This window comes from Pteropus alecto, unplaced genomic scaffold (genome assembly GCF_000325575.1).
Source record: "Pteropus alecto unplaced genomic scaffold, ASM32557v1 scaffold251, whole genome shotgun sequence".
NCBI classification, from domain to species: Eukaryota; Metazoa; Chordata; class Mammalia; order Chiroptera; family Pteropodidae; genus Pteropus; species Pteropus alecto.
Window position 1 is genome coordinate 3,898,782 of NW_006431048.1, and position 26,321 is coordinate 3,925,102.

Genomic DNA, 26,321 nt, shown 5'->3' on the forward strand with positions numbered 1-26,321 from the left:
CGGCCTGACACATCATCTCTGTGGTAGTCCTCCCTTGGGTCCCAACAGGTGTACGTTCCGCTTTCTCTTCCCTGCTGGGCTTAGGGACAGTGGAACTAAATCTCTGAGGATCACACTGGAACTTGGGTTCATTCAGCTGCAGAAAGGCATGAATGGGGCACACCTGCCATGGTATTGCTCATGCAATTATTTTCAATACTATTGTTTTTCTGGTTTAGAGTGGGACAGTACTGAGCAACAGCTGAAAAAGCACTCCATGATAGCATCCTTTGATATCCACCTCTGTTTCTTATTTTCCCCTAATTCCTGTGGCTTCTTATGGATGTAAAGGACTACTTCCAAGCTTAGATAGACCAGACTTTGTGGCAAGAAGAACAAGGAATAGCTAAATTCTTGTTCTTTCTAGTAGATGCAAATTCTATCCCATTATTTCATAGCCAGAGCAACCATTTCGAGCACTCCTTGGAGGCCATCTTGTTCTGCTTCTCTTTTTCTTCTCTTTCCATTTCGTGCAAGAATAAATTATAAGGTGTTTTAGAACACCTGCTGTGTGCAAGGCCCTGTGCTAGGAGTTGGAGATTTCTGGCTGGGAGAAGACATATACACCTAAGGACATTTGAATGGCACACAGGTATCTATTTCAGGCCAACGAAGCAAAACAACAATGGACTGGTAGAATCAGAGCAGGGAAAGTTCCCTGTTTGTGGTGGGATTTGCATTGGTCCTTGGAGCTCAAGCAAAGGAGGTGGGGATGGTGTTCCTGGGGAAGGCCAGAAAGCAGAGAGTTAAGTTTTAGCCAAGGGATAGAGAAGAGGAGGTCTAACTAGATCCTTGCTTCTGGCAGCCAAAGCGGGAGGTAAGACTGGAAGGCTTATGAGTAGTCCTAGAGGTGTGTGTGGGACATTGACATGTTAAGGCTTTAATACCCTCTCTTAAAAATAGTGTCTTTTGCTTTTAAGCAGTCCAGTCAGGTGTGCTAGTGAGGGGCAGTGATAGCAGAATTTCTGTGACTCAGTGACTCTCCATTCTGAATGAATGTATTAATATTAAAGTCCGTAGTTCTTGTATTACAAATGAATCTCACCTGTTTCTATCAGTTTTTCTGTATCCTCACATGGAAAATTACAGCTTTTACTATGTCAGCTCTTGCCTGTCCAAGAATGTGTAAAAAGGATTTGAGAGTAATTTTTGAAAACTCCAGTTATTCAATCTTTTATTAACTATAGTGACTGTAGACCCTTAATCATACTAAAGCAGGTCAGGCATGGTATAATCCAGTTGACAGCTTTGCATAATAAAAGATGAGTGCTTTGTGTTGCTCACAGAATGATTAGTTAGAAAAAAGTGACCAGAATGATGATGGATCTAAAAATTAACTCCTCCTAGAAGAAGGAAGATTAAAGCATCCAAGAAGGAAAAAACTCAGGGCTTAGTCCCAGGTAGATCTGGGAACACACACACAAGGGGGAACCATTCAAAATTCGAACTGGTACTTGGTGGGTATGTTGGGGAGAGGATTCAAACATCAGAGAGATTCCAGCCCTGAGATTTTGTTACTGGGATTAATTGTGTCTATAAAAGTTTTAGTGTTCAGAGCTGAAGATTCATCATCTTTATGAGTAAATATGTTTGAACATCTAATTCCTTCACATGCCATTTCTTATTTAATCTTTCAAGTGATAGTTTGGTCTCTACCTTACTGATGAGGAAATTAAAGCTTAGGAAGGTTAAGTAAGCTTGCCCTTTAGTTTTGCAGAACAGGAATTCAAACCCACTAGGTCCAGGCTCTTAGCCTCTCTGCTAAGCCCTGGGCACTATGCTAGGTGATGGAAATGCAGAGAGACACAGCCCCTGCCCTTGAGGGGTTTATGATTTAGTGCTGGAATGTTATTACCCAAAGGGCCCTGATGGATTACTTGGTCCCAAAGGATGAGACTTGCCCCAGGTTATGTATATAGCCTCTGACACCAGAGATTCATGCTCAAACTGTCTGTCCAGTAAGACCAAGTCCTACTTATACTCAAGCACAATTTTCCATCTGTTCCATCATTATAAAGTGTCCTCTTCAGTTATTTATCTTGCACAAATTTCCCTAAAACAGACACTACACATTCTTATTTGGTTTTCACTGTCATAATTATGTTAACTCAGCATTGCTGATGCTTTTCTTTGTAGATAATATCCACTTGTCCATGGTAGTATTTAGCAGTATTAAAGTTCTCAATTAAGTTTTGATGGTGATAATCCAGTCATTCAAGTATATTCAAGTAGATAACAGATGATTCTTTGGGCAGAGTGAATGCCCAGAAAGAGCAACGTCGAGACTCAGTTGAATTGGGGAGGTAGAAAGGGAGAGCTCCGCTTCTCAGGATTGCTTTCTGATTGGAGTAAAGATAAGGATATCATCCCATCTGCCTCTTTGGTGTCACTGATCTTAGAGGGAGGCCTCCATTTCTCTCCTCATTGTGGGAGGCTGGTACCGAAGGGTCTGTTCCTGTCCTCTGTATTCTCCAGCTAGAATTAGCAGGGTTGGCTAGGAGCTTTAGAGGCTTGCCTCTGACACACTCAGACTCTCCTGCCAGAGTATTTCATGGACTCCTAGTACCTCGCCACACTCTGCACCCCACCTCGTTCCTTTTGGCCCTACTTTCTGCCTTCTTCTCTTCCTTTCACCACCATGGCCATCTCCTGTGCTGCTTACCTTTATTTTCTGAATACAAACACTTTTCTGAGTGAAGAGTGGTCTTTCCACAGTGAGCACCTTCCAAGGAGGACCTGGGTGCCTCCATCAGGCAGGGCCAGAAGGCTGGCAGGGCCTGGGAGGCAGTGAGAAGTTCCTTCCCAGGAGTTACTGAACCTCAGGGCTTTCTTGATCCACTTTTAATGTCCCCAATTCCTTTTTATTATTGTTAACAAATGACAAGACAGTCACCATCCAGAGTCACTTCTTTCTAATAACCCCTATGCTCAGCATGTCCTTGATCTCAACATGCTAGAGCCTTGAATACTAGGCTGAAGGATAAAAGACTCACACTTATAACTAGTGGGAAGCTATTGAAAGATTTTGAGCATAGGAAACAGGCAGTCAGAGTGAAGGTCTGAGGTATTTTGATGTGGGGACTGGGTTGGAGTGGGAAGATCCTGGGAGCCATATTCATGGTGTGGCCACAAAGCATGAACTGGGGTGATGGGGCAAGGGTAGATCTGAGAGCATTTATGAAAAAAAAAATCACTGGAAATCACTGTCCATTTTGTTACGGAAACAAAGGAGGTTTGAAGTGTGAATATTGAGCTGTATTTTTCACAGTGTGGTCCTTGGACCCCTAGCATTAAAATCATCTGAGCAGAATGAGGAGCTTAGTAAAAACACAGATTATCTGGCCCTATTCCAAATTTTTTTGGTTCAGAATCTGTGCGTAAGATGGTGTCTATGTTTTAAAAAGAATCCCAGGTGATTCTTAAGCATTCTAAAGTTTGAGAACCTCTGACTTAAGGGGTTTCAGCCTTAGTGATGAAAAGTGTGGTGACACCATAAAGAAACATCAAGGTACCAGTGTGAGGAGATTCACTCAGGGAGAGACCAAGAACACGATGAGTTCTAGTCACTTTAGCCTCCTCTGTTGGGAAGGGACAAGTGTGGGCTGGCTGGGAGTGGAGGGGCCTAAGGGAGGAAGGCAGCTGAAACTCTGATGACTTCTCCCACCATAAAGCAGGACATTTATTTTGATCATACTTGTTCCAAAGAGGGAACAGAAAACGAACTGCTGGTAACTGGGCATTTCAAGTGACTCCCACTTGCTATCCTGGTGGGACTAGCAGTTTATGGGCTCTTCCCCTTCAGAATTAACGCTCAGTGTGCTCTGTGAGGAGACAGAAACAGTGACTTGTTGGACTGTCCTGGGTGCTCTCACACATCATGTGTACCTGAGCCTTTAACAGGTCAAAATGTTTGTAGACACCTGCGTCAACCTCTCCTTCGAATAATGGCTTTCTAAGGAGTGAAGAGGCTGGGGGCTTGGAGGTGGGTTCTGAAAAGGAGAAATTCTTCCATTTACTTAAAACAACAAAACATTTTGCTTACTTCGCTTTGGATCAAATAATGACAAAAACTTAATAATTGATTTCAAATAAAATGATTGATCAGAGAGCCAGATGAGGAAATCAGAAGAGTTGGGATTCTGATTCCACAACTATTTGCAAAACCTCTCCATTTTTTTTTTAATGGTTTTTGTCCTTTATCACACAGGAAGTTCTCAAGTTAGATTGAGTTCATTCACTCATTTATTCAGCAAATGCTCTTTGAGAACACAGCAGAGAACCAAAAAAAGCCCTGCTCACACGGAGCTTACACAGGAAGTGGCGAGAAAACACCACCACAAATATGTAATATTTCACAGGGAAAGCCAGTGATGTATGAGCAGAGAGCTGAATGAATGAGCCATGGGATGTGTGTAAGAAGAGGTTCCAGGCCCGTGAAATGGGATCTACAAAGTCCTTGAAGCTGGAATGAGCTGGTATATTCACAAAAATGGGAGCATAGCCAGAGTGGCTGGTGAACAGATAGCAGAAAAAAGGGGGTAAGAAGTTTGGAGAAGTGGGCTGGGTCCATATCAAATCAAAAGAAGGTGGCTTGGACTAGGGTGGTGGTGGTAGAAATGGTCTAGCTACTGTGTGGGGTGAGTGAGGAAAGAAGGTGGCTTGGACTAGGGTGGTGGTGGTAGAAATGGTGTACAAGAAAGAGTCAACAAGAAAGTCTCTCAGGCTTGTGGCTAAGCAGTTAGGTGAACTGTAGTACCTTTTGCTGAGACGGGGAAGACTAGGAGAGGAGGCAGAAGGGAATAAAGAGTTCTGTTTCAGATGCATTAAGTGTGAGGTACCCATTACCATTATATGTCAAATTGGACAGGAAGAGTAGACAGCTGGGTACAGTCTCAATCTCAGGAGAGAAATTAGGGCTGGAATGGTGAATATGGAAATTACCAGCACACAGATGATATTGAAAGCCATGGTGCAAGAGAAGAAAAGGAAGAGGTCCAGAACTGAGCCCTCGGAAATTCTGCAATTTAGAGGCTGGGCAGACAAAGCGGGGTTTAGAAAAGAAGACTGCAATGGAGATCCGTGAGCCCCAGGGCATTCCAGTGAGGATGCTGTCTTCCTCTAAAGTGGGGCTGAACAAGGTAGGCATCTCTGCAGGGTGGGAGGGCTTTAGTGGCCAGGGATTCAGAGCCTGAGTTGCTAAGGATAGCTCTGGAGGGCAGCCTAGCACTGGGAGTCCTTAAGGAAGGATGGTCCAGGGTGAGTGAGGAGGAAGTCTTGTGTAGGGACAGCCTGGCGCAGGATTTTGTAGCCCAAGCAAAGTGAGTAGAGGGTCTATATCAGAGGGCGGCCTGACATAGGTACAGACTGGCAGATTAAGGAGGCCATCCACGAGAGGTAAGGGCTGTGGTATGTAGTGTCACAGCCTGGGTGGAGCGAGGAGCACATCTATAAAGGGAGGACAGCCCAGCTTAGAGGACTGGAGTCTAAACAGGGTGAGTAGGGGTCTACACAGGGGGCTAGCCAGAGGAAGTTTACTAGGTCTTGGAATTGACCCTGAGGAAGGGAATGGAAGAAGATGAGATAGTGGGTGAAGTTGAGCTGCAGTGTCATTCCAGGGAATCCTCAGCCATCTTTGGCGCATTCTGAAGATTGGGTGACAATTCAGAGCTGTCCCAGGATGGGGAAAGAAAACTGGGCCTTTATACACTGGAGTTCAACAATGTACACAGGCCAGCCTGAAAAAGGGGTATAACGTCAGGCAAAGCTACTGTCTTCAGCCAAAGGTAATAATCTCAAAGGGGACTGAGAACTGAAGGCTATCTGCCTTCTGGTGACACTCCCAGCAGTTGTAAAAAGTCCTTTATGGCATATCATAGAATCCACCACCTACATGGTCTCAAAGTAGCTCCCCCAAATATTTATTTACAAAGGGAGTAAGAGAAACTTTTGCAGTGAAGAAGGCTGGAAGACACCACCTTAATCGAGTGATCAAAGTTAACATCTCCAGTGATGGGACAAACTGAAATTGTATCCCACCTGATAGAATGCAGTGGGAAGAACAAGAATCATTTCTGTGATATTCCTGATTCTAGTCATGGGAGAACATCAGGCAAATCCAAACTGAGGGACATTTTATAAAGTAATAGCCCTGTGACTGTTTATAGTGTCAAAGGCAGGAAAATCAAGGGAAGCCTAAAGGAACTATTCCAGATTAAAAGGACAAATACAACACATGCTTCTGGTCTACACTCTTTTGCTCTAAAAGTCAGTGTTGGGACAGATGGCAAAGCTTGAATGGGGTGTGGGTATTAGATGGTAGTGTTGCTGCCAGAACCACTTGGGTTCGCATCCTGACTCCACTATTTTTTAGCTATGTAAGCTCAGGTAAGTTAATTAACCTTTCCGATACTCATTTTCTCCATCCAAACGTGGGGATAATAACTCTCACTTCCCGGGGTTGTATGAGATAGCGTAGATGCGACGATGAGCAGCATGCTGTGGCCTCGTGCTTGACAAAGAACAAACACTCCATAGTTTCTTTTTCCAAGGAGAGAAGCTGCCGTACCCTCAGTATAATAAAATCAGGAAATATTTGAGTTGGAAGGAGATTTGGGGATGCTGATCCAGCATCCTAAATTAAGGCCGTGAGGTCTAGAGAGAAGGCACACACCTGGCTGGGTCACAAGTGGTTGGGGGCAGAGCAGGGACAAGAACCAGGTTCTTCTTGACCCCAAGGATGGTGTCTATACGTTAGGATAATCATGTTGGTGTCACATTGTTAGGATGTTTTAGGAACCTAGAACACTTTCATATGTAAGTGGAGCTTAGAAACCAACTTAAAACTTTGTTCTAAAGGTGGTGGTCTCTAAGTGCAGGGGCCTCCCGCACTGGGCTGGGTGACCCTTGGGGTCTCCTATAACACTAAGATTCCATCATGCTAGAAGAATCCAGAAAATCAGAGCCCAGAACAGAAAGCAGCTAGGCCCTTGATTTTCTCCCATTTACTTAGTTGTATTCATGGCCACTGTTCAGAAAATATCAGCTCTTCTCTTCAAAAGGACTTTTTCTCTTCTCCTTAGCAGATAGAAAGGACTGTCTCTTCCCCTGAAAAGTGTTCTGTCTTGATTGTATGCTGGTAGGAATAAACACAATTAAATGAGGAAGAAAGGGGGTGATTAGGGAATTATGCATAATGGCTGTTAGATTGGCTCCCAAATCTGGTTCAGGATGTGAGTATCTCTCTTGGAAAAAGCTGTTCTGGGAAAGGACTAATTTTTGTTTGAAAATTTGGGGCATGAAAAAGGAGGAGGAGCTTTACAAGTTGTTTACCAGACTGTCTGCCTGCTGTAGTGGTGAGGAGTTTCGGACTTGTTTAGGTTATTATTCCAATGACAGGGCAAAGATCATGCCTCTTGCTGAATGGGGTAGCACAGCTCCAGAGGCAGTAGGGCTGGAGCCTCAGCCGTATTTGCCCTTGACAATTCATGGCTACGTATGGACATTGGGTATCTCTTGCATGTGCGGTGCTGGCAGAGATGCTGGGGCAGGGGCAGGATAAAGGGTGGGATACAATGTGAGAACCCCATACCCCTTCAGAAACTAACTACCTGCCATGTGGGGCAGTGTAGAGGGTGGGGACACACAAAGAAGAATGTTGAGTGCAGACTGAGAGAGGTACTAAGACAGTTACGGTGGGAGTATGGAGCTGGAAACGTTCACACCAAAGCTGTGTGTTGGGGGGATGAGTTTTAGTTGAGTTCAGTTTGACAGGTCTTAAGCAAATCGGTCTGTGCTGAGTACCACACTGTGTCCGGCAATCACAAGGAGGCTGAAGTCTAGTGGGGGACACAGGCCTGTGGGCAGTAATTGTGGAACAGAATTGGAGAAGAGTGACACCACCCTAGCCTGGGTGGGTTATTAAAGAGAAAAGGCTTTCCAAAACCAATGATTTTGAGATGGTGCTTAAAGAATGAATAGAAAGGAGTCTGGGAAGTGGATATAGGGAGAAAAAAAATATGGACATTTCAAGTGAAGTTAAACATAGTGACAGCAAATCTCAGGAGGTGAGCAGCAGCTTTTGGGATGTTTAGGAGTGAGGCAGGAACTCATTGGAGCGGGTGTTGAAAGTGGGGTGGGCCCGGCTACAGAGGAGTCTGCATGTCAGATTAAGGGGCTTCTCAAAAACTATGTCCCGGTGAAATGTCCCTTCAAGAATGTGTGGGTTAATTCCATTTAAGCCTCGGTTTGTGTTCTTCGAATGCGTTTGGTATCCCTAATTTTTATTATTAGGATCCAGCTATATTAACATTATATTTATTTTTAAACTTCAGTGTATAAAATTGCTTCTTTGAAACTAAAGGCACATCTCGTCAGAATCTGACAACTATCATTGGGTGCTACTTCCCACTCAAGTTCAGAGGCAAAACTGTCATTTATCAGAACCAGAGCATGAGAATCAAAATTGGAAAAAACAAACAAACAAACAAACAAAAACTTAAGAAAAATGTGTCATCTCTGTGCTATCCCTCTTACCTCATTTGCTTCTGTACCAATGACCCGTCCCTCCTTCCATGCAGTTATTCAAGCTATGCCTTTAGGAGTCAGCCTTCCACCTGCCTCTTCATCACCATCATACCCAGTCACCAAATTCTAGCCATTCTTTCCCCTAAGTATTACTCAAACCTTTCTCTCCACAGATACTGCCATTGGCCTGTGTAAGCCACCATAATCTCTTGTCAGGATTTCTACACTAACCTACCATTTTCCCACCTCTGTTCTTACCTTCTTCCAACTGATTCTTCACAAAGCAGCCAGAACCATAATTTTTAAATGCAGATCCGATGATGTCTTTCTCCTCCCTGCAGGCTTTCAGTGGCTCTTAGGATGAACTGGAATCTGACTCGGTATACCGGGCCTCAGCATCATCTGGTTCCTGTCTTCTTTAGGCCCATTTCCTACCTACCCCTTACTCAAGCCATGCTGATCTTCATTCTGAACTTGATTAGGTCTTATTTGCTCTCGGGTCTCAGCTAAACCTCACTTCAGAGGGGCCTTCCCTGAATCCCCAGCTAGGGCGCACCTGATGGTTGGCACTTCTCACCATCGCAATTAATGACGAATTGTGTGATTTGGAGTCTAGTGCTTGTTACCCACATAGACTGAATTTCTGGAGTTAGGGCCATGCCTGCCTTGTTTAATACCATACCCTGGGCTACCCTCGTGCCCAGAACTAGGGCACAATAAATCTAATAAATATCTGTTTGAATGTGTGAATATTTATACCCCACACATGCTTCTCTGCTTCCTGAAGACCCCTCAGAAAAAAAAAGACAAATTCTCCTATGTCGGAAACTCTTAAATACCAACTCAAAGCCATCAATAAGTATAATTATCATCCTGTACTATCTTAATTATAACTGATAATTGGATATTTTAAATAAAATCTTGTAGAGGAGAGAAATTAAGCAGGGGTTGCTAATAGAGAGTACCTTGATAGGTACATATACTTTGGTAGGGTCCAGGATTTGCCCAGAAACACAATTTATTCTTCAACCAGTGATGTTCAGAGTCTGGAACTCACCAGAATTTCCAAAGCCAGGCTATCCACACTTCAAATGCTGCACATTAATTTATGCTGTGTAATATAATTGTCAGGCGTTGCTGGTGTCTGCTCAGAAGCACATCTCTGCTGTCCCGTCTATGTGGGAAGCTGGATTGTACTCCCAAGGTTGAGGGGACATGGAATCAGGGTTAAGAGAACATGTGGTCTAAATGTGTATGTATCAAGCATACAAGAGTCAAAAATCAGCATTTTAACCAATAGCTCATATATTGATTACGTTTACCTATCCTTGGGGACTTTTTTGGTTTCTGTGTATTACTAAAGTAATTTTGTTCAGTTCTTAAATCACTTGCTTTTTTTTAATCTGTTAAATTGATTTCCATGCAGTTCCTGAATCCTCATTGAGGTGGCACATGTTTTTCCCCACAGCTTTGGTTTTAATGGCAGAAGCTAGACTAAATGGAGGCAATGTAACATCATAGAGCAATCAAAGTTATGTTTAAACTAAGTACAAGCCTCTCAGATATTAAATAAATGGATTTTTTAAGTGGTTAAAGTAGAGCTAATTAAGGAAACTGTCACTAACTGAAAATGAATCAACATTTTAAAGAAAGCAAAAGAACTTAAACAAAGCAAAAGAACTTAAAACAAATTGCTTTAAAAAAAAGTTTAAAAGTTTTGAAATTACTCCCAGGGAGTATAAAATCGAACCATTTGTCAACAAGTGAATGAAAAGCATTCTTCTTTAACTAATTTGCCTGAAAATAACCAATTTTATTAAAGCTAGAGATAAAAAAAATATATGAAGTAAAGTAATATTCATGAAAATAGTGCTGGACAAGCAGGTCACACTTAACTGCTCAAAACTAAATTAAAAAAAAAAAATTGTAATCCAAAAATCTGTCATAAATTCCCAAGCATTCATGAAGGCTGCAAGACAGCTCTTTTGTATATAAAAATTATCCCCAAGCTTCAATTCATTCGGAAAAGGGGATTAATAAAAGTTTAAATATACATAAAAATTTTAAAACCTCACTATCCATAGTATACAATATATGGGAAAATTTGCTACTAGAACTGCTTATCTTTGACCTTGCATGCTGATACTCATTATCCCCATTACAATAGAGAATTGTGGGATCAAATTGTGGCAATTCAAGTAAAAATGCACTCTCCTGACTTTTTTGTTGTTGAAAGTTCACTGTGCGTAATTCTAAGGAAATTAGAATTTTTTCTTCTAAGAAAGGAACATTTAGAGCTCCTTTCAGGGCTGCTTTTCAGCATTTGCAAAAGGTAAAAATACAGTTAATTTACTACTGCAATTTCTTTTCAGATGTGCCTCCAGAATTTAAGAAAATATTTATTGCCAAAATTGGTTATATAAAGTGTTTAAAATCTCTCCACCCAATGTTTAGATAAAGTCATTTTTTTTAAGGCCTTTTCTTCATTTTAATGGACGATTACCTGACCTTTCAGCTTTATTAAGTGGATGTTTGTTAAACCTCATTAATATATTCATATGTATATTTCTCCAAACTAATATCATCTTGTTGTGGGCCTCATGATACTGTTACTGAGGACTTTGAAGGCTTCCATACTTTGTACGACTGCAGGCATTGATTTATCTCAAATGTCAGAGGAAGTGAAGCCAAAGGCTAGATTCTGTAGAGCTAGAACTCCCATACCTATAGTCCATCGAATGATTTGGCCTATCTGCTGGCCAAAGGGCAATCTGTAGAGGAAACAGAAGAATGAGTTGAAGCATCCTTTTAAATAAGCCTACTTCATCTAAATCATTTTCCCAAAGTACTTCTAAAACCTGAGAAGGCCAGTATATTATTAATCAAATGTTCAGTTAAATTTTAGTATGGTAGGAGCAGAGTGGACTCAGTTGAGTCTTAGCAGGATCTGTAACAGGTGTGCCTGTACTATAATTCTGATTTGATTTTGGCCAACTGATTTATTGAGCATCAATTCTTCAGAGACCAGAAGATGAACTGCTTCCCTTCTTCCGTGTTTTTGTTAGGCCATCTGAGTAAATGCAAAATGGATATTAGAGGCTTTGGTCCTCCCTACATTTCAAGGCTTTTACTAAGGAGTTTCCACTCCCCATCAAGTGCCCCTTAAGACAACATATTTTCTCACCTTCTCAGTATCCCTCCTTCATCTCTCTACTGCTCTAGCCACCTCTGTTCCGGCTTCTCTAAAGAAAAATATCTTGAGGCCAAATCACTAGATCTTAATCCTGGAAGGACATGGAATCTCTGCTGCTTCCCAGGAGAATCGTGGATGCTAAAGGCCTTAAGGATGCAGAGACTTTATTTGGTCGGTTGGTTAGTGTTGATTGGAGGAGAGAGGTGGAAAGAAGCCAGAGAGGGCAGTTGTCCTGGTGATCAGCTAGCTTGAGCATAGCTCCAGGTGAGGTTTATTTCTAAGATTAGGAAGAGAGTCCCAGAAGCACATGAGGCAGGATCCCCATGACTGGCTACCACTGCCAGGAGCATTTTTTGGTGGAGGGCCAAGGAACTGCCCTGATCTGACACTGCCCGATTTTCTCCCAATGTGTCTGACTTTATGTGGCTGGCATAAAGTTAGTGAGGGGGTTACACTGCGTCTGATAGCCTGTGTACCTTGTTTAAAATAATGGACTAATTATGACTAAGAAATTTTAGTTAAGAATGAGATTGTTATATTGCCAATGACAGTAATGACATCCCCTGTATCCACAGTGGCATCTACATTTCCACCCAGGCTGCTGCTTTTGATTGGGATGGGGACTCCAGGACTCTAGTGGTCATGCATACTGTCACTTCTCTTCTGCCAGAAAGTCATTGTTTCTGTCTTCCTCCTCTGACCAGGTGTTGGACTGGATTGAAAACCATGGTGAGGCCTTTCTCAGCAAACATACAGGGGTTGGGAAGTCCCTGCATCGAGCACGGGCCCTGCAGAAGAGGCACGATGACTTTGAAGAGGTGGCTCAGGTGAGATGCTATGTGTGGCTGTGTGCGTGTGTGCTGACGTGCATGTGTGTAACCTGATGAGAGAGATGAGGGCTGTGGCTTCGGTGTTCGGTGGGGTATGTCAGGTCGATAGCCCATGGTGTCTGGGCTGCCCTCTGCCTGATGCATGGAGAGCTTTGACTGCTCTTAGATCACTAGGTGAATAGTAAATAGACCCTCAGTTTATGGTCTTCAAAGAAAATCTTTCTGCCAGCGTGATCTGTAAATGTCTTGTCTACAATCTGGTGGTGGCAGGTGGGAATGATGTTAGACTCATCAGCAGCCAGTACTACCCCTATGGTTGTCACTGCAGACAAGTAGGAGCTGAAAATCAGCACCAGCTCTTCTTACAAAGCTGTGTACCTTCCAGGATCTGGAGGAAGAGATGGCACCTGTTTACCAAGCCATGCACCCACCAAGCTGCATGTGCCCAGAGAATGTGCCTTTGTATCATTGGCACAAAATAATTTGTCATTTGCACAATATTCTGCCTTTTAGCTGAGCTGCCCACCTGATCCAAAAAGGGCACTGTTTTCTGATTTGTATAAAGAGGCTGTATGAGAGGTCTTAACCATTTGTCTTACTGGTGGAGTAATATAAGAAGGTTTCTATTCTGACCTCTACCCCCAAAATTTATCTTAACTCCCTTATATTCCTTTTTGGGGGAGTTTCCAAATGGATCCAGAAAATATTTATTTTCAAGATGAAATACTTCTGTCCAGTTATTTTTTCAGGTGTGATCAGTTGCAGTGGAAAATAAGATGCTTAAGAATAAGACAGGGAAAGGGCAATTGGGACGGGTATCAGTATGGGACAAAGGGGTGGGTGCCGTTGGAGTAGAGAGGATGACAAAGCTGGGGTTTCCACATCGTGGCTTTGATCCCACTAGGTGTGCATTCCTCAGTGTAGGTGTCACACTGGGCATTTTGCAGAGCCCCACCTCTCACCCAGGGAGGCTGCCAGCCCCAGACAGATAGGAGCTGTGGGTGCAAAAGGAGAGGCTCCGCCAAAAAACCAAAGGAGTCTGCCAGAGTCCAGGAAAGCAGTGGAAGCATACCACATCTCTAGGGGAGCTGCAAGTGTATGTTGAAAAGTGAGTGGCCTGACAGCAGCCAGAAGGACTGCGTTAGTAGTGACAGGAAGCTTGTGAGCGCAGGTAGATTGGACCCAACCTATGGAATAAAGGCTCATATGGAATTTTTTTGCACTGTTGCTGGGAACGTAAAATGGTGCAGCCACTGTGGAAAACATTGTGGTGGTTCCTCAAAAATCAAACATAGAATTTCCATATGATTCAACAATTCTACTTCGGGGTATATACCCCAAAGAATTAAAAGATGGGATGCGAAAAAGTATTTGTATACCCATGTTCACAGCAGCATTTTTCACAATAACCAAAAGATAGAAGCAACCCAAGTGTCCATTGATGGATGAGTAGATAAACCAAATGTGGTATATACTTATAGTGGAATATTATTCAGCCTTAAAAAAGGATCTTATAACATAGATAAACCTTGAGGACAGTGCGCTACATGAAATAAGTCAGTAACAAAAGGACAAATATTGTACGAGTCCACTTATATGAAGTACATAGAATAGTCAAATTCATTAAACAGAAATGGTGGTTGCTAGGGGCTTGGAGAGAAGGGAATGGGGAGTTATTATTTATTAGGTTCAGAGTTTCAGTTTGGCAAGATAAAGAGTTCTGGGGTTGCATGATAGTAATGGTTGCGCAACAATGTGAATCTATTTAATGCCAATGAACTTAAGTTTTACATTATGTATATTTTACCACTACCACCACAACAATGAAAAGAAGCCTCATAGCTACACAGGACTTTCTGAAAAATCAGCTGGACTATGCCAACATAAGTGTGCCTTTGGTGGACAAGATGTATGTAGCACAGATCCAGAATATTTGGGTGGCCAGACATTCTGGGTGCCTCTCCGGTCTGTTAGGGGGCAAAGGATGAGAGAGGGCCATATGAACTCCTGTCTGCTGAGAGTGTACCTGGGACAGTTTGTTGGAATAGAGCCATCCCATAGCTTTGGTGCTCTTGCCTTTTGGCTGACCTGTGGCTCAGCCCCTCCTCATTTAGGAAGGTCATCCCCACAGCCACCCACAGCCCCGACCCAGCCCATCCCACCTACTCTCTTCCTGCTGTATCCTCATAGGCAGTGCCAGCCTTGGTTATAGGCTCATGAGGGGGCTGTTGCTTTCCTGTGTCGTTACAGCCAAACAAGCCTAGAGGCCACCCCAACTTTAATCCTGTTTCTCCCAATTGTTCCTCTACTTTCTCACTGATACCTGATATGCCTTTCACATGAGACAATGTCTTTCATTTAGCACCAGAGGCACATTAATTTAAATTCATACTAAAGAAAGAATGGACATATTTTTTAAAGCTTATGATTCCATTATTTTATATCCTACCAGTTCTGAATGATAGATAGTATTAGCCTTATTTTATAGAATATAGCACTTAAGCTCAGGAAGTTCTTCAGTGTGCCCAAGACATTCATGTTGGTGGCTCTGCTGGGATTCAAACCCAGGTCTGTCTGACTCAAGTCATGTTCTTACCTAACTCCATGCTGTCCCTCCTGATTAAGGTATAGGAACTAGGTGTAAAGTTCATTTCCAAGTGCCAGCTTGCTCATCAGAGTGCAGGACAAAGCAAGAATGGGAGGAGGGGGTGCTGCTGTGGCCATCCCATTTGACATACATTACAACTTCTCCCTGGCCCTGCCGGTGAGTCTTCGCTTGATATAATCCACTTCTTCCTGCCTCTGCTTTCTGATAAGACTGTATCTGAGAAATAATAGAGAGTTCTACCTTCCAAAATGCTCATGCTTTTAGGAGGAGTGTTTCCTCTGGAAAGGGGAATAGCAGATGTGGCACACCTAAGGGAGGGGCCGTGAGGTGGCCATGTTGCCCTCTAAATAGGGCTCTGGAGATGGGTCACGTGGTCTGGAAATCAATCCTGTCTTGTTCCCTCTTCCCCACTTTGGGGAAGGGAGTGGTCAGTGGAGTGGCCTAGCCTCCTGGAATTCGTAGTCCATGTAGGAAAACCAACTCCGACCATGGTGAAGGCAGATGGACTGTCAGTAGCCGTCTGCTTCAGCCCTGCCTTGCTGTGTGCAGTGTGATCATCTTGCTCAGGTGGTGAGAAAGGGGGCAATCTGGGCAGGAAAGGGCACTTTCTTTCACTTTTGTTTTCAATTAAGTAAAGGCCACTGAGAGGAGAAGGGTGGATTTAAATGGGAATTGTATAAATCTTGAGTCATCAGAGATCAGTGAAAGTGTAGAAACTGTTTCCTTGTTTTGGGGTGCTGGGTATGGGATGTGGTCAGGAAAGTTGTCACACATGGTGTGAAATAGGAGGCTGGGGGTTGCTTGTCAGCAGTACTATGGAGGGTCATAATTTAGTGATGGAACCTCTTTCAACTTTATGTTTTCATGATTCTTTGACCCGAGGCTGATATGACAAGGCAATTATGAGCTCCCATTCACTGTATTCAGGTTTAAAACTTGTCTTGAAGCAAAGCTGGGAGGGGGCTATTGCATCTGTTACAGCTCCTGGAAATTTGCCCTCTGTGGGGGTGGGAGAGTGGGGAGTGGGCGGGCGGGCGGGAGGGAGTGAGCCTTCAAGCAGAGAAAAGGGCTGCCTGCACGGAGAGTTCAAGGGACAAATATGTCTCCACTCTTGGGATAGTAGGGGCAACTGTGATTCTTCCATTGGTTACTCTTTGGGGTAAAGACATTTAAGGCAGTTATTAAAATTAATGTAAATGGTAGCTGCTGATAATTAATGTGGCAATCTATTATTCCTCATAAACTTTAAATTTTGTGTTTATTACCTCTTGAACACATTTTAATCAGACTTCAACTATCACTTGAAGGAAATGAATTAAGTATGAGTCCTCAGTTCATCCTGCAGATGGCACTCTTTGAATAGCCTACCCAGAAGCTGAGCTGAAGGAGGAAAGGAGCCACAATCATGACAGCCTGACTAAGGAGGCTCCTGGCAGGCAGGTGGTGAGGGTCTGGGGCCAGGGTATGCACCAGGGGTCTGTCTCTACAGGTCTTTCTAGTCCACGCTTCTGAAATTGTCTGTGCTCAAATAAAAGACCTGGGCACTAGTGGGAACCCCTCCTGGTCCTGGTAGGAATTTGACTCAAGTTTCCTATAATCTCATCACATGACGCAGGCTATAGAGTAAATCAGATTTTGAAATGTGCTTACTCTGTGTGTGTGTATTTTTTTTTTTTTGGCATATTAGCTGTCATCAAGAGTATGAACAAGTATAAGATGGAGTTGCTGCCCATATTTGCATAGCTGTCAGGGGATAGATGTGTCCCTATATGTCCAGGAAGTAGAATGGGATGTAGTACTGTTATTTAGTCCTGAGATATTTACTATTACTCAGCAGAACAGTACCCAAGTGCCTGTGGTTTAGATAGCAGCTGTGCCTGCTCTTTTCGTGATCTGCTTCATAACCTCATTATTTGAAATGCCAGACTTTCTGTAAGCTAGCTTATTCAAAAATTAGCAAGCATTTACATTCAAATATGTATTATCTAAAATCTCAAAGCTCCAAATCACATTTAAGCAGGTAAGCATATCAAGTAGCATCAGTATAACGTTTTTGAAAAACGGACCATTTAAAGAAAGATTTTAGGAGATATAAAAATAGTCACAATTAAGTACTTCATTCGGTAATCTCTGGTTGGTTATTTCTCTATCTGACCCTTGCTTTTTTTTCTCAAACTTGAATAGAATACACTTTTAAAAATTTCATCCTGAATCTTGTAAAAACAGGCAAAAATGAAAGGGAGACATTTTAGTGGGCGTACAAGTGACCTTGACCATCAAAGTTATTCAAAGGGTAATCAGCTAACATACCAGAGTACTAAGAGCAAGTGGAATAGGCTTATCCATAGAGATGGAATGCCTGTGCCCTCAGAGTTGGACAGCAGTACTCAGCAGTTGTCATGTCTCATCAAGTCTCTGTGTTGGGCACCATGGAAAAATTAAAGATATCTACAGTTTCTGTCCTGAGAGACTCACGATCTAATGAAAAACATGCAGCAAACATATTCTAACCCTCTAAGAAGTCCCATAGTAAGACAAGAGACATAATCTTTACTCTTTTAGGCTTTTCAAGGACCATTTCTAGTAAAACCAAGATAAACCATTAGTTCATTTGGCAATCCAATAAATATACCTGCATAGGGGGTGGTGTAGTGACCTTTGGAGTAAGTTACATCTTTCTCTTCATGCCTGAGACCAATTATAGCAGCTGCAAATACAAGCAGAAGGAAAAGAGCCTAAATAGATGCTTTTTCACACTCCAGCTTTTTAGGGAAGATGAAAGGTTTTTAGGCAAGATGAAAAAAGTCGTGAGGAAGAAAGCCAGGAAAATGCAGAGATATTAATGTCATAAAGTGGGCAAGTGGAAGAGTGTGAAACAGCAGAGAAATGAAGGGCAGTCCTAGCCTTTGGGTCTTGCACGGCACTCTTCCATTTGGGGTAGGTTAGGGACGTTCGCTCCACGGAACACTAGGGAGAAGTTGCTGGCATGAGCCAATTGATGGCAGGGGTCTGTGACCACTCTCAGGAAGAAGAAAGATGTTTCATGGCATGGATGACTGTGAACCAAGAGTTTGTGAAGGTCATTTTGTATACACTTGGTGTGGAAAATTGAGAGGGGATTGGAGCCAATATCCAAAATATTATAGAAAGCCTGCCAAGAACCTCTTATCAAGACCATGAATTGTCCCCCATGACACACAGACACTTTTGCTGCTTCCTGTGTGAAACAAATGGCGCAATCGGAAGAAATTGAGATTGCATTCCTAAGGACTTTAAAGTTCTGGGTAGCAAACTGAAAGATTCAAAAGCACAGGTGGTGTTTTTTCTCTCTCGTTCTATATGATGGCAATGACTATGGAAAAGAAAGGAGGTTTTGAGAAACAAATGGCTGCCTATGTAGATGGTGTTTTAAAAAGTTTCCGGAACTATATGCTACAGAGCCAGGATAATGGACTTCTGACCAGGAGTTGAGTGCATCTTATAGAGATTGGGAAGGATGTGTTTTGGCAGAAAACCTTGTTGACCTATCTGAAAGGATTTGAGGGAATTTTGAAGTGGAAGGAGGAAATTATCCTAGTGAAACCAAAACCAGATGTATGAGGCACCACACAGGTGACATAGAATGAAGCACCTTGTGACGGGAATGCTCTTAGGTAACCTGAGGTAACAAAACAAAACAAAACAAAACAAACAAAGAATACAGATTGCAAACTATATTTATAGCCTTCCTTATCTATACATCAACAAAAGTCATATGTAACAGAATTCTCAAATTTTAACACAAGAAGATAAATATCATAAATATTCCTGAGACTTTAGGATATTGAGCTTATAAGTAGAAAATGGCAACAGAAGAGGAATTTTTGTTTAAAGGACTCATTTTAATAGGAGGGGTGAGGGTATTTCAGAAAGGTTCACAATTATGTGAGATCTACAAACCTGAGCATTGTAAACAATATGGATAAATAATAGAGATAAAAAGAGGATGATAAAGAAGCCATGATTATTCCTGGAGAGGATTATAGTGTGCTCCATCAGATGGAGGATATGGAAAATGCTGTTCTGATACGATTTCAATTCTAGCTCAAGGAAAACAATGGTGGTGATGAGAGTCGTCACATGTACTGCATCTCCTGTAAATTTTGTGACATTGTAAATAAAACATCAATAAGTTGATGAGAGCAAAGGCTTCTACATGGTAGAGAGCAAATCACTGTAGAAAAGCTCAAAAGAGTGTAAGTTCTATCTAGACTCTCAAGAACCTTGACCTTTGGATGAAAGAGTTTAGACTTTACTCTTAGAGAGAGAGGACTATTAAAGGCTTCTGAGTGATGAGATAAATTAAAATATAACCTCTAAATCAGAGAGATAAGAATTTCTATATTTGCTGGCTGTTTAGATCACATATGGTATATTACACCTAATCCTAGAAAATATATTTTCAAAAAGATTTTGACATACTGTATTGTAATTGTTGGAAGGTTGTTGGGATAGTGAAGTTGAAGTAACTAGATATATTCAGTTTTGAATTAATAATATTTTATGAAAGGAAGTGGGTGAGTTTGATAATTGAAGGCTTCCTATAAAAGAGATAAGGGTGGAAGGTATAGTGAAGTCAATTTTAGCTTAATTCAGGTATCGCTTCTAACCCACAGTTGCTTTTTTATTAGCTGTCCAAAACCAGCATGAAACATCTTGAGATATAGTGTGCTTCTTATCATGGAGGTTTTCCAGTACACACAATCCTTAATCCCTTAGAATATAAATATCCACAAGTCTTTTCCATGTTAAAAAACAAACAAACAAATAAATGAAAAAAACAACAACAACAACAACAAAAAACCCAGACTAACTTTTTTCTGGGCCCTGCTTTGCCCTGGTTTTTCTTCTCTCCATAGCCCAAATTCTTGAGAGAAGAGTCTATAGTTGCATCTCTACTATCTCACCTCCTAGATGCCCTTGACCCTTGCCATTGGGTTTCTGTTTCCTCTAGCAAACTGAGGTTAATTTTACCAAAGTCTCCACCTGAACATTTTTGTTACTAAATCCAAAGGACATGTTTCAGATATTAATTGGTCTTTCTGAAGCACTTGACCTTGTCAACCAGTTTTTTTTTAAGTTATCTTTTCCCAAGCCTTCCATAACACCATGCTCTTTTGGTGTCCTTATGTTTTTCTGGCTGGTCCTTTTTAGACTCCTGTACTTTTTATCCAGAATTTGCTTCTCAGACCTTTTCTTCTCACTTTACACTCTCTCCATGATTTGATATTCTTTCCGAGGCTCAAGAGATACCCCTGCTCTGATGGCTCCCAAATCCATGTCTCATCTCTGATCTCAACCCTGAGCTTTCTGTTCATAAATCCATGGCTTTCTGGACACTCCACTTACATGTCTCAGAGGATTCTCAAACCTAGTGTGTCCAAAATTTATTTTGTCTTCTTCTATACCTTCCCATTGTGCTCTTTTTCCTGTATTCTCCATGCCAGTCAAGGGCACCCAACCACCCAGTTGCTCAAGCCAGAAACTTGCAACTTATTCTTGACCCCCCTCTTGCTATCAACCCTCATGAATCCATCACAAAGTCCTACTGCTTCTGCCTCCCTAATATGTCCCTTTCCTTCCATCTCCATTGCCACTGCCTTAGGTCAGAGTCTCATTATCTCTTGAATGGATTATCACAATAGCCTGCTATTATCCCTGACTCTAGTAATATTCTTAAATTCATCCCCAGACTGCCACAAGAGTGGTTTTCCTAAAACACATCTCATCATGCTCCTCCATTGGTTATGGAACTCGCAGTTGGCTTCTCTTTGGGATAAAGTTCAAACTCTTGATATTATAAAGCCTTTATGACCTGGCAACTACCATCTCTGGTTTTACCTTTTACCCTTCCTGTGCCCCTCTCCCCCACTCTGCCCTAATGTCCTGGAGTTTGCTCACAGATGCCATGCTCTCAAGTGTCAGTGCTGTCTCCTCTTTAATCATTCTCACCACTTTAACTCTGACCACCCTTGACCAACTTTTATTCATCTCTGAACATTCATCTCAAGTATCACCTCTTCCAGGAAACCTTCAGTGGTCTCCACAGTTTGGATCGAGTGCCCCTTTTTTAGGCATCCACTTTTTCTGGTCACATCCCTATCATGGTAGTTATCACACAGTTTTATCAATTTTATGGTAGTCTTACTCTCTAGCTGGACCGTGACCGTCCTTAGAGCAGGAATTTTGTTTTATTGGTCTTTTTATCCCAATGCCTAGCATGGTAAGTATCATATGCAATTGGCACTTGAAAAAGAAAGGAACAAATGGTATAGAGGGGATTCCTTTGTTGAGTGTATATCAGGCCAGTTAATCTCTGAGGTCTCTTCCAACTCAAAGAATTATAAGTGTAAGAGAGGTGGATTAGATGAATATTTGTAAGAACGCAGGCCTCAGACCATGTAACCTGGGACCTCATCGAGAACCACCCTGATAGAAGTAGTGAGACTGCCCTGCACTGTAGTCAGCCTCTACAGCCCCAGCCCAGGGTCTGGCACTTGGGCAATAGCATCTGAGGAGTCAAATTTTGAGTGAGTTTTTGGAGATCGTCTGTATTTTTTTTAATTAAAAAAAAAAACAAAACTAAAAACTAAAAAAATATTTCAGATGATGCCATAGAAAACCAAATTTGATAAGAGGACATGGTAATTTTTACTCTATTTCCCCAGCCCCACTAAGTGTCTATGATTTTTTCCAGCTGAGATGGTTACCACCACACCACATCTGACTACTATGGGAGGCTGTAACCCTGTCCTTTTGTTGGGTGATATGTGGCAAAGGTCTTCTCTTTCAAAAACTCTCTTTTGTTAGGGATGAATAAGATTGGCCTTTTTGAAAGGGATCTTAAAGGCAGCACTAAAACAAAAAGTAAATTAGACAAAAGAAGCATACTGATTTCGTGTTCAATATATTGATTTTGAGTCCAAGACAACTTATCTGGTCATAATTTTTATTCAGTATATCATGTTTACTGATAGACTTTTTTCTTCTCCCTGTTGAGGGGACCCTAATAACAATAGTAATAATGATAATAACAACAACAGTGACATTTATTGAGTACTTTTTATGTGCCAGACATTATTCTAATTATTTTTCTTATGTTAACTCAATTCTCATAACATTCCATGAGTTAGGTATTTTTAATTCTTATTTATAGATAAGGAAACTGAGACAGAGAAGTTGAATAACTAGCTCAAGTTGACAGAGCTAGTAAGTGGTAGAATTGAGATTCAAACCCCAGCAGTCTGTCTCCAAGGTCTAGGCTCTTGACTACCTTGCCATAGAGTCTCTTGATTCATATGAACTTTGGCTATCTTTGAGATCCGCCTGGTGGGGTCCTCTATTCCCCCTAGAGCCAGTTCCTAGTCTTCTTTCTATGTATGGATCTGGATAATCCCTCAGCCAGCTACATGTTAGCACTGTGGCTGCATGATGACTAAGTGACACTTTTTCTCTCCTTATGCGTAAGATTTACCTTAGTGGACTCAAGGGTCCCTTGCATGACTCTGTGACAACTTTTTAATCCAAAAGATCTGTGTGACCCCAGGCCTGTGGGAACTCTATGACTACTCTTTCTCTACCTGTCATCTGGTTTATCTGAAACACATGTACCCACAGCTAGTAAGTGGTAGAATTGAGTGGTAGAATGGAGCTTGGCCTGTTTATCAATTAACTTGGCCAATATCTTGCCATTTCTGTTTTCTAGCACAAAATGGTGAACCATATTTAGCCCAGCCCAGGACATTATTTTGTCTTTTTCCTTTTGCCTTTTGCTAAAGCTCCTAATTTCCATCATACATCCCCCTTGATAACTCCACAAACCTATTTGAAACATTGCTCTCAGTTCTTCTTTCTCAGTCATTGGGATGTATGGTGTAGTGAAGAAAAGCATAGCATTTGCAGTCCAGTCTGTTCTTTCCTTTTCTTGACCTTGGGCCTTGTGGCGATCACTTAATTTCCTTGGGCTCCAGTGTTCTCTCTATCCTGAAGAGTGATGTGAGGGTTAGAAATAACATATAGAAAGAGCCTAGTAGAGAATGTGGTTGCCTGATGAATGACGTGCTCTGTGGCAGCAGTGGTGACCGTGGTAGTAGTGGTGATGGAATACATCTAAGTCTCACTCCCTTCCAGATTAGGTTGCTAAGTACCATGCTGTCGTCTCTCCAGACAGGTTGATGTGGTCTGCTTATATGTTGGAAAGAGTAGGTCTGTCCTTTGAGATGGGCCATGTGCCAAGGGGACAGACAGATCAGCTACAGATACTGTTAAGCTTGGCCCTTGGGTTAAGGATTATGGAAGAGGTAGCCATCCAGTTTGATCAGTCAGAACCAAGGAAAGGCAGTAGTGTAGTGGTACATCATTCCTGGGGCTGGCAGGTAGGGAGTACCCAGCATTAGGCATCCAGAAACCAATGCGTTCAGAGATACAAGGGGGACTGTGGGCAGTTTACACTGGGAAGGCTCTTAACAGATGGCAGGACTCCAGCCACTGGGCTCCAAATCAGAGGCAGGGTTGCTGGGGCACCAGGTAAGAAAGGGCTGGCTCTTAGGGACATGACAAAAGTCTGGGTATCAGATCTGGACACCAGAACAGGGCTGGATTGGCTTTCCCTGGGACCTGATGTGGAGGACCAGTCTGTTGGTAAGATATGATTCCATTTTATTTCTGTAAATGAGCTGGAGCCGAGCCTGCCATGGAGCTCAAGAAAAGGGAGAAGGAAGGAAAGAAAGAGTCAGGGCGTCGAGTGAGAGCACTCTCCCTTCTAAAGGAGTCTCTGACTCAGTGGACCTCCTTAGAGGGGTTACTGAATGTGTAACCACTGGTTTCACAGTGTGTCAACAACGTACCTACCTGGCACAGTGAGAATACAGATGGGAAGAATAAAGTTATTGTCTCTGAGAGAGCATTTGCTCAATTTGGAAAAGAAACAGAAAGCTATTCCAAAGGAAAGCTTTCTCTTCTGCCTCGTATTGATTCTGAAAGCAAACCATGTATTATCACGTCTTCCAATAATTAGTTTCAACACAGGTCAACCTGCCCAGATAAAGAGAAACTAAATCGACTTCCTTTCTATTCCCTCTTTTTCTCATTTCTATCTTACACTGTGAGCAGGGGAGCCTCGTGAGTGTTCTTGCTGCTGTGGAAGCCAGCATTGTCTAAGCTGAAAGTAAGAGGGAGCATGTGATGGATTTGCATACAGGAGGAACATATGTAAATTCCTCAATGAAAATATTTCTCCTGGATAAAAATATTTTGAAAAGTATTTGCAAGGTTTTAAACCTGTGCTATAAAGACAAACATATAAAAATAAGTAATAAGGACAACTACCATTTACTGAATACATACCTTTATAAGAAGTAGCTCATTTAATCCTTGAAACAAACCTATGGGATAGGTTTTAATATTATCCCCATTTTTCAGATGAAAAATTGGGCCTAGAGAGTATCATTGAAGTGCAAGAGGCTAGATTTGAACCCAGGCAATCTGACCCTAGAGCCCACACTTTTAGCACATATACCTTCAGAGTAATGGGTGGGGTGGGATTGAGGTGTCAGCTTATTCAACTCTCAGTTTGATTTTTTCAAATAAAGTTTTTACTTAAAAATTTTTTAATTACAAAAATATTTTCAATATAGAAGTGCAAATGAGCGAAAAAGAACAAAAATTATCCACCCATTTAGTTGTTTAACAGTTGCTAATACTTTGATGTTTATTTTTCCAGATATTTCTCTATACATATATATATGTCAGTCACTAGTTTTTTTCACTTAACGATGTGTCGTAGTAATAAAGATGTATCTACAGTGTCATTTTTCTTTGCTTGTGAAGTCTTTACTATTGAGACTTCTTATTCTTTTTCATAATCTAGTAACTTATAGGCTATTAAATGTTGGTACAGTTATAAGTGGGTAAGAAGAGCAAAATAAACATTGAAAACAAAAGGTTGGGTTTAAGTCAAGCATTCAGAATCTTTTCCCAAGAGAAAGCTTCAGAGAATGGCAGTCTACAAGTGCCCTCTCAAACCTTTCCTGTTTCCATTGTAGGCGCATGTATATTAGAGGACTGTGAGGACCTTCCGAGCCCCTAAAACTGGCTAGGGTGGGGCTCAGTGATGGTGGTGGTGGTGGCGAATGTTTCAAATTAGTAACCACTGTAGCCCCTTTCCTCTCCTTTCTTCTTCTTTCCTTCTCCTCCTCCTCTTTTTCTTTCATTGTCTATTCCATCTTCTGCTGGAATATCCTTTCCTGAAACAGAGGTTCTAGTAGAGGTCCAGAATGCAGTGCTTGGCTCTGGTCCAAGTGTGGTTGCAGGTGGGCAATATTTTCCCAGACCTCTAAGAGCTCCTTGTGGCAAGTACTTTCTTGTTGTGTCATTGAGGATCATAGAACAAATCAGGAGTGTCTGGACTGAAGGATAAGGGCTTTTGAAAACTTGTGGGTGGATGAGGTAGCTGGTGACAGGTGATGAGTACCAGGAACCAGCACCTAAGAGCCCTGAGTGAAAAGGCTTCACGCCGTAGATTATGCAAACCAAAAAATAAACACACATCACCAACAAGAACAACCCACTGAGTAGATTATGTACCTTTTATTCCTCTGCCAGTGAGCAACTGGAGGCATTTTCATGAACCAGTTTTGTTTGGACTAAATTTTTAATAGGAGAAAAGCCCACTGCCAAGTTCTGAAAGGAATAAGGCATTACATCTGAGTTATTCCACCTGGAAAGGGAGACAGGTTTGGGCAGAGGGAGCTGAGCTCTTGAGGCCTCCTGCAATTCCAGGCATCATCCAAGCCTCATCGAGATAGATACTTTTATTCATCTTGGGATACACAAGGCAGATGCCCAGACAGCCCAAGGCACTCCCCTTTCATGTCAGTAGAGGCTAGTACAGCTGTCCTGCTACATTCTAGGAGCTGACAACACTAAACTCTGGCTATCTCAGCTGTAATTACACATCTACATGGTGTTTCACACTGTGGGCTATTTCATACAGTATAGTTCAGCCTCAATGATGCCAGCTGTGGATTGAAATAACTCTGGTGGACTTCAGTCCATCACATGCCTAGAATTTGAAAAATCCATGTAAGGT

General features: G+C 42.0%; 1 protein-coding gene across 1 annotated transcript in view; it reads left to right on the forward strand.

Moving 5' to 3' along the window:
- The window catches only part of LOC102891261 (kalirin RhoGEF kinase), a 295,084-nt gene that overhangs the window by 130,778 nt on the left and 137,985 nt on the right, over positions 1–26,321 (forward strand). The window contains exon 10 of the mRNA XM_025052186.1: positions 12,460–12,582. Within this exon, the coding sequence (XP_024907954.1) occupies positions 12,460–12,582 (123 nt within the window). The remainder of the gene's footprint in view (positions 1–12,459; positions 12,583–26,321) is intronic.